The sequence below is a fragment of the Glossina fuscipes genome, unplaced genomic scaffold (assembly GCF_014805625.2).
Source record: "Glossina fuscipes isolate IAEA_lab_2018 unplaced genomic scaffold, Yale_Gfus_2 1, whole genome shotgun sequence".
Classification (NCBI taxonomy): domain Eukaryota; kingdom Metazoa; phylum Arthropoda; class Insecta; order Diptera; family Glossinidae; genus Glossina; species Glossina fuscipes.
In genome coordinates this window covers 3,508,282-3,520,753 of record NW_023998415.1, presented here as the reverse complement: position 1 = coordinate 3,520,753, position 12,472 = coordinate 3,508,282, and the positions used below count along the sequence as shown (strand labels likewise).

General features: G+C 36.6%; 2 protein-coding genes across 2 annotated transcripts in view; one reads left to right on the top strand and one right to left on the bottom strand.

Moving 5' to 3' along the window:
• LOC119632282 (regulation of nuclear pre-mRNA domain-containing protein 1B) overlaps positions 1 to 405 on the top strand; it is a 2,898-nt gene extending 2,493 nt beyond the window's left edge. The window contains exon 5 of the mRNA XM_038025110.1: positions 390 to 405. The gene's annotated coding sequence lies outside the window, so the exon portion shown is untranslated. The remainder of the gene's footprint in view (positions 1 to 389) is intronic.
• Positions 406 to 551: 146 nt separating this feature from the next.
• Positions 552 to 9,392, bottom strand: LOC119632147 (intraflagellar transport protein 172 homolog). Its single transcript, XM_038024927.1, has 12 exons — positions 9,354 to 9,392; positions 8,937 to 9,282; positions 6,693 to 6,979; positions 6,409 to 6,632; positions 5,895 to 6,353; positions 5,668 to 5,829; positions 5,398 to 5,596; positions 4,629 to 5,334; positions 2,742 to 4,562; positions 2,381 to 2,679; positions 1,310 to 1,750; positions 552 to 1,246 (listed from the first exon to the last, which is right to left on the bottom strand). The coding sequence occupies exons 1-12, from the start codon at positions 9,390 to 9,392 to the stop codon at positions 998 to 1,000; spliced, it is 5,232 nt and encodes a 1,743-aa protein (XP_037880855.1). The 3' UTR covers positions 552 to 997.
• Between the last annotated feature and the right edge of the window lie 3,080 nt (positions 9,393 to 12,472).

The following is a 12,472-nucleotide window of genomic DNA, read 5'->3' as shown; positions in this document are numbered from 1 at the left end:
ATCACGGAAAACGCTAAGCATCGTTTTTTCTTTCAATGCATTTTTGTATATATGTATCTATATATATGAACGATATAAATATATACAAATATGTGTTTACATGGTAGTTATGCAGAAGTCGAAGAAAAAATCGATTACATAAAATTTTCAAAAAAGAAATTCCAATTTTACTTAATTTAAAGGAAAAAAAAAGAAAAATTTTGTTTAAAATTAAGACGATGTTTTCACAATAAACTGATATGTATGTTTAGCGATACTTTCTTTATGTGGGCATTAACTACCATTATGAAGACAAACGCCGATATATTTTTGAAGTATTTTGCAGGCGTAGCACAATCCGAAATTGCTTTGAAAGAAAAAACGATGCTTAGCGTTTTCCGTGATTTCAGCTCTCAAAATGGGATAAGTCCGGAGTACTTAGCAAGAGGAGCAAAAAGAAAGAGGAAATCGCGACCCCGGAATGGTTCACTCACTACGGAATTTGTTTCGTCCATTTTCTTTTGTTCACGAACGCTCATCAATAGTTTTGTTTAGATACCTTTTCTTAAATTGGAAGAACTTTTTAACCACCAACAAGATGACAGAAATATGCACTTACCGATGCGCATTGCCTAAAGAATTACAAAGGAGTTGTTTTAATTCTTTTAAATTTATTACGCTTCACACGGACACAGTCGCATAAACTTTTGAATAGCATAAGATTGTCAGGTGATTTAGATACGCCTACCCAAAAATTAGAACAACTAATTGAAACTTGATTAAAAATTACAGATCCCGCACACAAGGAGTCGAGCTCGTTTAATTCGCAATAGATTTTAACGTAAAACTGATCGGTTAATTTTCACCCTTTAATAAGAAAATGTTTTGCAAGTCTTTCTTTCTATTTTTGTGGATACCAAAATTACAATTTTCTGGGCTTCACTTCCTTAAGCAGCAGGCATTGCATATTTTTATATAAATTTTCTTTCATAAATAAAGTTATGTGAACATAAGTAAATTAATGCATAACGTAGTTGGCCAATCCATTCCATTTTTCAGTAAATGCTATTACTTCACTCACTTCACTCGTTGATTGCATTTTTTGGGCGACCGAAAATTTGCTCCAGACGTCACGGTTTGCCTGTCGATTCGATTGCTGAAATGTGACCGGTTGCCTTCCGCGTACAGGATAAGCGCTTAGTATACAAGGAACATCATCAAATCCCAAACAGCACTCATAAAAGCCACGGTCATCTACGGGAAGCACCTATGATGAGAAAAAATTTTTACGTTTACATTGTTTAGTATTTATATCATTTTTACAATGCACCTGATCGATTTGTTGATCGATGCTAACAGATAGTACCCATTCCCTTACTTCTTCGTGTAAATCTGGATCATTTTTTAAGTGTATTTCTTCGGGCAGTGGCACCGAACTGGGAAAGTCGGTCGCGGTTAGATAGCTGTGGTCCACCAAATTGCCAGCATCTTCCTCAATAGCTTCACATATGTCCAGATAATGATTGAGCATGACAAAAGCTTCCGCTTCGCGACCTGCGTTGCGTAAATCCCAACCAGCTTCATAGAAACCCTTATCTACGGGTATTATATCGGTATAGCGTAGCAAAGCGATTGTTATGCGTAAAGCAATCGATTGCAGTGATTGAACTTGGCGACAAGCACTTCTAGCGGCATAATAATGAGCAATCAGAAGATATTGTTCTATGATGTCCGCAATGGGCGCTTCTGAGAACGTGGACGATTTGAGTGACTGCAAGTACAAGGAAATTTTTAGTCTTATTAAATTTACTCCTCTTTCAAGTCTTTCAACTTGTTGATTAAACTTTTCCCATATTTCAGTCAAAGACTTTTCAATCGTTTGTTTATAACTACAGTGTTAGTCTGGCCTTAATTTTGCTCCCATTTTTTTTGTTGTAGAAGACTGGGTTTCGCGCCAATAGCTTCAGCTAAAGGGTAGCTCGAGTATTTTAGCTAGAGATTTCAGAAATTATTGTAAGTTTAACATCGTTTAATATTTTCCTACGTCTTAATTATCTCCTCTTCTTATTTTATTTCATTACATCATTTTCTCTAACCTTACTTAATATTCCCTTTAAATTTTCTTCTACGACATTCTTGATATTCAGTTTTCATTTCTTCGTCGAGCCACGGGATCGCAACTTCTTCTCTTCTTTTTCTTATTCCTAGTGTTTGTTTTTCTGTGTTCGCCCAGAATTGTTAGCTCTTTGCAATTCCTATTGCGTTCGATGTCCTAATACATATTTTGTTTTGCATATCCATGTGCTTTGAAATGTTTACTACTTTGTGTTTGTTCACTGTCTGCTTTATTTTCCTGCTCAATTTTAGTTCTTCTTTTTTTAAAACGTTTCTTTTCTATTACCTGCAATAATTTGTATAGAAAATTTCTTAAATTTTTCCATATCCCATTTGCAGCTTGTTCTCGCAGAGCAAAACAGTCTAAAGCTATTCTCTTATAGATGTTAAAGTTAGCTTCAACGGCGGGTGAATCATAGTTAATGTACACTTGCAGAGCTTGCGTGCAGTTGTTTTCCCGTATAAGCTGGGCAGCGTAGAGGGCTACGTATTTCTGTAAAGTCAGGGTGTTTATTTGTTTTGCTTTATCCAAACAACGCTGCCATTGTCCCTGCTCGGCCAGAATATCCAAGGCGCTGATAATATCTGAGTAAATTTGAAATGATATTTGATGCATTTTGAAATTTAATTATAGCGTCCATACTCACCTATATCTGCCAGTTGTTCAACATTGCCTTCACTTTGTAGCCGTGCCTTTTGCTGCTGTTCGACGTAAGCCATTAATTCGGGATCTATTTCCTTGGCCAAACGACGAGCTTTCGACCATTGTTCAGCTTTTATAAACACATCTACCGCTTCCCTTGGCATGTCTGCGGCTAAATATAATTGAGCGGCTGGACCGATCTGTTTAATTTGCCACAAGCGTGGACCTAATTTTTGGGCTACTTCAATGGCATCTTGTCCCTCTAGAAACTGATTACATATTTCTGCCGCTCTCAACAAAGCACGTTCTAATGTAGACTCGTTTTCCGCATTTGATGAATCTATTTGCATCAAACATTCTGCAGCCTTGCGAAAATCCTCTCTCTTTGCGAACTCAGCAGCCCGCTGAAGATAGGCACGCGAGTCATGACTCGCGCCGGCTCCATGTCGTTGCTCCTGTGCTGCCAAACGTCTTAAATCATTCAGAGCTGTCGGAAAATGATCCTCGGCTACCCGTATGGCATCGTCAAACATACATTGGTTTTTGTAATGTTCAATTATTAAATCGGGCCGTTGTGCTCTTAACAACAAAGACTCGTAATCGGGATAGTTGCGAGTCTCTAAAGCAGCATTAGCCTGACTGATAAGTACTTCGCTAACTGCTTCAGGTAAGTGAGTTTCAGCCACATTTAATGCTGCCCTCCAATCCCCAGCATGTGTATACATAAGTATTGCCTCTCGTGGTTTATTAGCTCTGATAAATTCAAGTTCGGCCTGCTCAAATTTACCCTCATCTTCCAGGGCCATTGCTATTTTTAGATGTACTTCGTCGGTTGGTTTTCCAGCGAAACGGCATAAATCCATTGCAAATTCAAATTGTCCTGAGTCGCAAGCAAATCCTACTGCCGTTTCCAAAAGCCTTAATTTGGTAAGTAAACGAACGGCTCTTTCTACTGGCAAGGATTTCGCCCACATATAAGCCACCTGATTATTGGCTCCATCAGTACCGTGTTGCTTAGCTACACGATAACCGTCTTCCCATCTACCGGCTGTACAATACATATGTACCGCTGACTTCCAGTCTCCCGCAGCCAAATAGTAGACTTCAGCATTTTTTAATTTGCCTTTAGACTCTAGAGTGCGTCCCAAGTGTTGATAGGTGCTTTCTAACAAATCCTTATGGTAGCGTTCAACTAAACGTATCATAGAATCATAAAGTTCACGACGCTTGTACATAGCTATGGCCAAATCCGGTTCATTAACAGCTAACAGAATTTTCTCAGCATCGCGATACTTTCCTTGTTCCTCTAAATTGCCAGCAAGGTTCACAAACAGATTACGCATCTCCTCAGACTTAAGATATTTTTCACCTATAGCGTAAGCCCTCTTCCATTTACCATGGCGATTGAGTAACTCAATGGCCTCCCTAAAGAGATTAGCTCTAACTAACAGATCTTCGGCATCATCTATGTCTCCTGCGAAAGCCAGGTGCTTAGATAAATCTAAAGCGTAGCGTTGTATATCTTTCGGTTCGTCTAACACTTTGGCAATTTGTACCGCTTTTCGCCATTGTTTAGCTCCTACAGCAGCCTCTAAGGCCTTTTGGGTGGCACCAGCTTCTATATAGTGATTAATAGAGGCGTCTAGTTGTTTGCGTGATACAAGCCAATCACCCCATTCCTCTTCTAGACTTATAACTTCATCTGGAGCCGCTTCCCTGGCAATATCCAAAGCTCTAGCATATGCTCCTCCTTTGCGATACAAAGCTAAGGCTGCATCTGACCGAAACAAACGGTGAGCGATGTCACCAGCCATTTCGTAAAGCTCTGAATAAAATGAAACATATTTTTAACAAATTATCTATGTCTCCAAAGCTTTTATGTTAGTAGCACCTGAGTTAATTAAACCTTCAGTGACTTTCATCATCAAATGTTGGTCATCGAGTAGGTGGGGCTGTTTCAAAGCTAAGCGAGCAGCACGTGCAGGTTTATTGGCTTTCAAAAACAAATTCATGGCTTTGTCCACTTCACCTCGATCTTCAAGAATTTGGCCAGCTTTCTCTTCTTGGCCTGTTTCTAGTAGAAAAGACATTTGTTCTTCTTTTAGTTGTTGTACACCGGTAAAGCCTCGTCTCTCAGCCAAGTTAACTGCGTCATCCCACATGCGTAATTTTTTGTACATTGCTATAGCTGCTTCTAAATAACCTTGCTCCAAATAGATACGTTCTGCGGACCGTAGGTCAGATGATAGTAAAGCTAGTTTGGCCTTCACCTCCGGACAAAGAATACCGGGAATTCCTGTATTCTTCTCATATTTGTCAGCCTCTTCTATCATTTCGCAAAGATAGAAAGCTTTGGATACATTTCCCAAGGCAGCATAGCAACGTTGAGCCACACGTAGATTAGCATCTTCTATAGCGATTATGGCCAAATTATGCCACATGGCCTTGGCAGCTGGCTTGTCCCCTAAAGTTTCCAAGAAATGAATAGCACGCCCGTAATCGCCATCATTTACGGCAGTGCCGAATTCAACGAGGCCTTCGTCAAGTTGATAAGCATGCTCAGTAGGGCCTTCTTGAGTGCGAACAGTGGTACGACCCTTGTAAAATATCAAAAAGAAAGTAAAATGAACTCAGAAATCGAAAATTTTTTGTAAATTTACTCCTTCTCGTATAACTTCTGTTATTTCCCCGCGTATTGGCACTAAAGTCAAGTGTTCCGGTAAATCTATATTATACCAAATGGCCAAATTGCAGTTACTTTGTGCTACCACCACATCGCTTTGCGGCACCCATTGAACGAAGGAAATATTATTTAATAATGTTTGCTTCTTTCCGGAATAAATATCAATCAGAATTAATCTGTAAATCGACGAACAAAGTTATTGTTTGTAGCAGCGGATACATCTTGCAGTTCTTTTAGCATAGCTAACCTCATTTTCTTATCACGAAAAAGTAACTTATGGGCTGTCTCGCTTAATTCCAGCCAATCAATTTTAGTCTCATGATTAACTTGCCCAATAACAACTTGACCAAATAAATCAACAACGCATATGGTTTTAGCGTCCAACAAGAAAGCCAACTTTTTATTGTCTCTGAAAGATATATATAAAGATTGAAGTTGCTTCCTTATTCTAGGAAATTCGATTTATATTCTTACTTGGTATTCCCTCGTTCGTTCGAACGAACTGAGATTACATGAGGATTTACAAACTCGGTTCGGACGGAGCCGAGAAGCGTTGACTCACCATATTCTACTAGACTTAGTTCGCCTACGTTGAATATAAGACAAACTGTGGGGTTCTCGAAATAAAAACGCTCATGACGTCCGGTAGTCGTCCAGGAAACTTCGCTAGTTAAGTTACGAGTTAAATCGCATAATATTAAAGATTCCTCAGTCCGTGCAACTAAGTAATTGTCCTTGCCCATAATTCGAACGTCATCGATTTCTAAGCCCAATTTCGATTCTATCGTCATTTGTTCATGGGGCGCTTTCAACGATCGTACCAACAATTGACTCGGAGCAACAAAAATCAATTCAAATTTATCTTGCCATACGGTACGTTTTAACACGGTCTCAAATACTATCACAGCACCAACGAGAGAAGACATAGCCAATCTGTAAGCAAAGAGGGGAAATATCTCTACTCTCTTAAGTATTTAGTTATATGCACCTGGCGCCGTCATGTCTCCATAAAAGACAAGTTACAGTATAAAAGAACTCAATGTTCTTAGAAGCAGTTTCACTCCAAGCAAACAAACGTGGACTCCAAGTAAAAATGCGTACGCGGTCGTAACTGCCGAAGGCCACTGCTTGGCCATTGGGGCTGCAAGCGGCGACCGTAAATTCACGTTCATCCTCCGCCCGTGAATAATCAAATGTGCGTACCTGACGTCCCTGAACAACGTAGCAACGAATTTAAGATTAGCCGAGTATTGGGCGAAAGTAGATTCTTACCACTGTATCATAGAATACGATACGTTGATCACATCCTGCCGCGCAAAAACCGCCCTGAGGCCAGGCTAACGCAAATGGTGGAACGGGATGTTGGGCAACGCGAGAAGATGGCTCATTGACATCATCAGATACGAAATAACGTATAATAGTGCCATCATTGTGTCCGGACAAAAACGCTGTACCCTTGGTATTGGCAGCCAATGCGATACAAATACTCTCGATTCCATAAAGGCTTTGGGATTTATTACTCTTACAATGAAGTGCTCGTATTTTACCGTCGTCAAGCCCTAAAAACGTAATCAGGTTTGTGTTGTAAAAGCAATCTAGGTCACAATTGGATTTAAGCAAACGATCTACGTGATCTGTCTAGTGCAAAACGATCGTGGACGAATTACTAAAATTCACTTCAGTACATGCGTTTCGTCGAAAATAGTTTTAATATTCATTTCTCCTATCTATTATGCCCATCAACAATGCGTTCTCTTTAAAAAATCTTTAAGAATACTTCATGCATGCAAAAAAAAAAAAAAAAAAAAACTTCAAAGCGGAAAGATATCCATATATTCATCTACTTTTTAGTTCTGAAAATATCGAATTTAAATATCCTCTATGTTCATTATAGAGGTCAATCTTGTTGTAATATCTCGTGGATATCGTTACATTTGATCGTTCAAGCGACAGATTGGGCTCATCCTCAAATTGCTTACGTATAATTGAAATGTTTCCTTCATTAAACATGCCGATGGACGGGTACAAAACAAAGCTATAAAGGTAGAACCTCAAAGGAGGCAAAGGAAGTGAGACGTTTCTTTGAAAACACTCTACCAGCGAGAAAAGCTACTCGAAAATCGGGATCACACTAGAATCCCTAATGCCGATAAATCTATGCTTTACGAAGGCCAGAGAAAGGAAGAGTGAAAGTGGAAATAGTGAAAAAAAGAAGGAAAAATTCGCGTATTAATTTGGCTATGGATAAATAGCGTATAAATAATATTGAATATTGCAGAAAGGTACTGTGATGATACAATACAGCTTACATAACACAAATACTCTTATACCATATTTGAAGTCGTGCCATAAACAACATATTTACATGCGACATCCCGATCGTGTAGAGGTACATGATGTTTTTTAACCTGAACGCATAAGTGTTCACAGAAAAGCGATTATAGTCAAAATTAATAATACATTAAGCATATATCTTCAAGCTATTGCAAACTATTACGTTCTTTGGAGAAGCACGGCTATCAAGTTGCTATACCCGGGCTTAATCCTCTGTGCGAAAAGCCATACTTCACTTAAGATTGGTATGCGAGCGGCGCGGCAGTGAGTGCTGAGTGCGATAAAGACATGAGGTTTACCGGTCGGGCTATGGTCACTTCCTAATTTTCTCTCCCGCATCACCCTATACACCCTACCCGTGTGTTACGGTGACGGTCCGAAGACGAGAGATGGATGGAGAGAGATGGAGATTACCGTGCGTCCGATCGGCCAAGCAGTCACTATAGCTACGGCCACAGGCCAATTGTAATTAAATTATGGTTTGCCGTCTTGGGGGTTCAATTCGGATACGTTGATTTGACAGTCAAGCTTCTTAACTAGTTGGCTATGCTACAACCCAATTATTATTATTATTATTATTATAGTCTCGCCAACAAGCAAACCAACTTTAACTTTTTCCCCTTTAAAGTCGCTTCTCGAACATTAAAATAAATTTCTGCCGATTTAATAAAAATCCGGCGACTGCTGAATATGTAATTGAGGTTATGACTGTCCAAGGTTTGCTAAGAAGGGAACATAACTTTCTTACTTTTTGAGCTTAAGAAGATTGAAAAGTGGAAATTCACGATCGCGTTTGTTTTTCTACATAAAGTTTTGAGGCGACCTTTCCTCTTTTTTTTTTGCACAGACTGATTATCTTGTAGACCGTCATCCTGTATTTACGTAGCTTAGTTTAAATCAGATAAGCTAGTAATTCGCCGTACATTTTTGAATGCGAAAGCAGCTCATTGCTGAATGGAAGTATTGTTAACAGTTAAAGGACTATAACCCACATTAAGATGAAAGGCTTACAAATAATATAAAGTAAATACCCACACACTGTTACTTGCAGCGATATTTCATCTATAAACAGTTCAACTATCAAATTGGTTTTCATGCCCTTTTAATAGCATTTTAAATGTTTTAATGTTTTAATGTTGTTCACAAAATTGTGCTTATTTTCATTACGCATTGAAAACTTACCTGCTATAATGGGACCAGATGTTAACCATATTAACGCTGTCACTGCTGTTGCTTGAGGAAATTTATTGCATATTACTTTCTTCTCGTTCCACGATTCACCCAATTTGTAAACATATACAATATTATCACTTTGTGCAACAGCTAATTTTTTGGAATCGGGGCTAAAAGCCAAACCGCGTATAACGTAGGAGTGTTTTCCACTTGCGGGATTTGAGGGTTTTGTTGAAAACTTGTCACGACGTTCACCTAAATCATCATATAAATAAATGTGACGATCAGCGGTAGCTACAGCCAACTTTTGATGATTCGGTGACCAAGCCAAACCGGGAATACGATTTATGTAATTCTAGAAGAAGAAGAAATTCTACAATTAATTTCTATTTCAGTTTAATTATGAACATTTGAGCATCCACTTACCTGGCCTTCTAAAATTGTCTTTAAAAACTTTAATTGCATTTCTTTTTATTCGCTAAGGACTTCAAGCACCGTTTTCATTCTGAATTCCGCAAATTCTTTCGTTGTGTTATTCATTCGAGTGCATGTCGCCATGGCAATCGTTGAATATTCAAATACTAAGCGCCCGCCTGGCAAGTGCACGTACATGAGTATGAAAGTCACTTGTTTTCTTTTTTGCCCACTTTTCATTTATTTATTTATTTTTTATTTGCATTGCATGTAATCAAGTTTATTTAAATTACAAGAATATACATATATATATATATATATATATATATATAACATTTTGCATATAAATGTACAATAGGTGTATAGAATAGATTGTCTATATGCATTTGTTGGTATGTGGGTGTTTGTCATTTTTTAAATCCTTAACATGTTCCTTAATTTTCGTTTTGTTTATATATTTAACATGAGATTTATTAAGGAACTGTATTATATCCTTTTTTAGCTTTCCTCTCTTTTTTTTTTCTTAATATTATGCTCTTTTCACATGTAAACCCAGAGACAAATATTCTTTCTGTTAATATTTTACTCAAAAACACAAACGTTCTGTTAACGAATCTGTTAAATATTTGAATCGAAAACTTTAATTAGAAATCAAAACCAAAGAGAATGCATAACATCATAGAGTTTTATTAGTAAGAGAAAAATAATTAATAATACAATGATAAATAAATCAATGGATAAATTAAATACTTTTCATACCCGCCACAGAAGGATGGGAGTATACATATTTTGTTTTTCTTTTTTCCCATAATGTATGTAATACGCAGAAGGAAGCTTCAGCGTGAAATTCTGCATTGATTAAGCCATGTCCGTCCGGCTTGCTGGTGTTTGGTGTTGGCACTGTCCTTGTCGCAAGAATGAAGATATTGACTTTAAATTTGATAGCAACGTTGGAAGATTTTGCACGCAGGTTGTTATTGAAAATGAACCAACTTGATGCCAGCACAAGTCCACAGTGAAGCATAAATTAAGCACAACTCGATTGTTTTATTCAAAAACTTGTGGTTTTCTGCTCATTATTCATAAATTAAAGAAGATAGGAGGCTCAAATTTTCCATGCTTAGTCATTCTACTATTTATGTGCAAAAATTGAGAAAATCGGCCATGCCCACACAAAGTTACAAGTGATTAAATTTTATTTTTTTTTTGCCGCATATAACTTTCGAACTTGTTGTTCGTTTATTTCATTTAGTAATCACTTTAGTTTGAAAAAGATTCCTTTTACGCTTTAAATGTGTTAACGAACTTTGAGATTACTTCCAAGTGTTAGGTATACAATTTGTTGTAGGATGATTATCAACGGGTTAATGATTAGCTTGTCGTTGTTAATCATTCCGGTAAAACCTCATTTGGACTGTAACGTGGATTATTTTTTAACAAAATTGATAGTGTATTCTTTAACGAATAAAACTAACGAGTGCACACTCCACTCTTGTCTATTTTCTCTTCGAAAATAATTGAGAAGCATCTCTTAACTTAACATAACATAAACACGATAGGAAACAGCAAACATATAAATATGTATACGTTACAGTATGTATATGTACATGTATAAAACATATAAAGTTTTCACTACATTTACCGAGGTGGTTGTTCTTGCTTGAATTTGCACGTTAGAGGACGCTACGATTTCGCGCTAAAGAAGACTGGACACGGATAAAATATTATACTATGATATAATGTTATAGAATGTTATATAGGAAGAGGTAATTATAGGTAACTCAATAAATTTACAAAAAACTTTTATAGTAAAAAATATGGTTATCATTATGATTATATTGCAACATTTTTCCTCTATACTGCTGCCGAGTCATCTTTCATATAATCTGTTACTTAACTGACAATAAAACCTTACTAAAGATTTTTCATAACATTCATTAACATAGCTTCATCATAGAACATCATTTTATAATTACCTTATCTAGTATACACAAGAGACTTTCTCAATTGTGTTTTGTCCTATCAAATCTCAGCAAATCCTTCATCATTTTTCATTTTTCCGAAGTTGCCCGTAATCTACAAACGCCGTTTTCCAGTATAAAAAAGCTAATTTGTTCTAATGTGTTGTCACTTCTAAGATCGTAAAAATTTAATACAAAAAACGCTATAACACATTTGTAGCTTAACAACACTAATGAAGAGGAACAAAAACAAAAAGCGTTATTTAACGGCAATTTTCATTGTTATTGTTCATTTTCGCGATCGCCATTTGTAAGTTTTGCTCTGCTCGAAAAGACTGCACGCTGTTCATGTGGATAACCTTTTTCAAACATAGAAGTGTGCCTAAAGAATTTTCAAATTCAACTGGTACGAACTTAATTCAGCTGTTAATCTGAAAAAGACTTTGTAGAATCGAAAGGCAGTTTACGTTACAATTTAATATTTTGTTTACTAGCTTGTATCTAAAGGATTACCAAATTTTGTAGCGTGGATTTTATTTTGTCGAAAATATTGAAAGTGCTTAGAGAAGTGGTTTACCTGAATGCTCGTGTTGCTTCTTTTACTTACTTAGGTGCTGGTAAGCCGAACAAGCATTTATTTTAATATTTTCATGAATCTTAAATGATAATAAAATATAATATTATTTTTTATATTAATTATCGAAACAGTAAATATATTAATTTCCTTTCTGCGACAACCTTACGCCGGTCACATCCTTAAGTTGGTCACAATCTTTTGTGGGAAGAAAGGATCGATACTTAGATTATATCTTACACATACACATGCAATAAATTTAACCAGATAATAAATACTTCTCTTTTAAAGCTCACTTGAGATTTGAATCCACTCGGGCGGATAACTTGTCAAATTAAATAAGTTTAGTTGGCGTATTTTCCACAACACTATACATACATCTACAGGAGATGATAGAAGAGCAAAAGCGACCAAGTCAAGGAAAGAGAATCGGAAACAATCAGGAGACCATTAAAAAGCATAACAATTTCTTCTATATATATTTTTATATATATTAATAAAGTATATAATAAAGTTATTATATAAATAAAGCTATTTATATTTAAATATAAATTATATAAAATGTAACAAATATCAATTTATTTATTTACTTATTT

Bases quoted from the DNA above. Each gene is read 5' to 3' on its own strand.
- LOC119632147 (XM_038024927.1), bottom strand. From the start codon at position 9,392: ATGCAATTAAAGTTTTTAAAGACAATTTTAGAAGGCCAG. The intron at 5,335-5,397 runs GTAAATTTACAA...ATATTTTACAAG, and splicing joins CAGAAGTTATACGAGAAGGA to GGTCGTACCACTGTTCGCAC. The intron at 1,751-2,380 runs GTAATAGAAAAG...TTGTACTTGCAG, and splicing joins TTCTATACAAATTATTGCAG to TCACTCAAATCGTCCACGTT.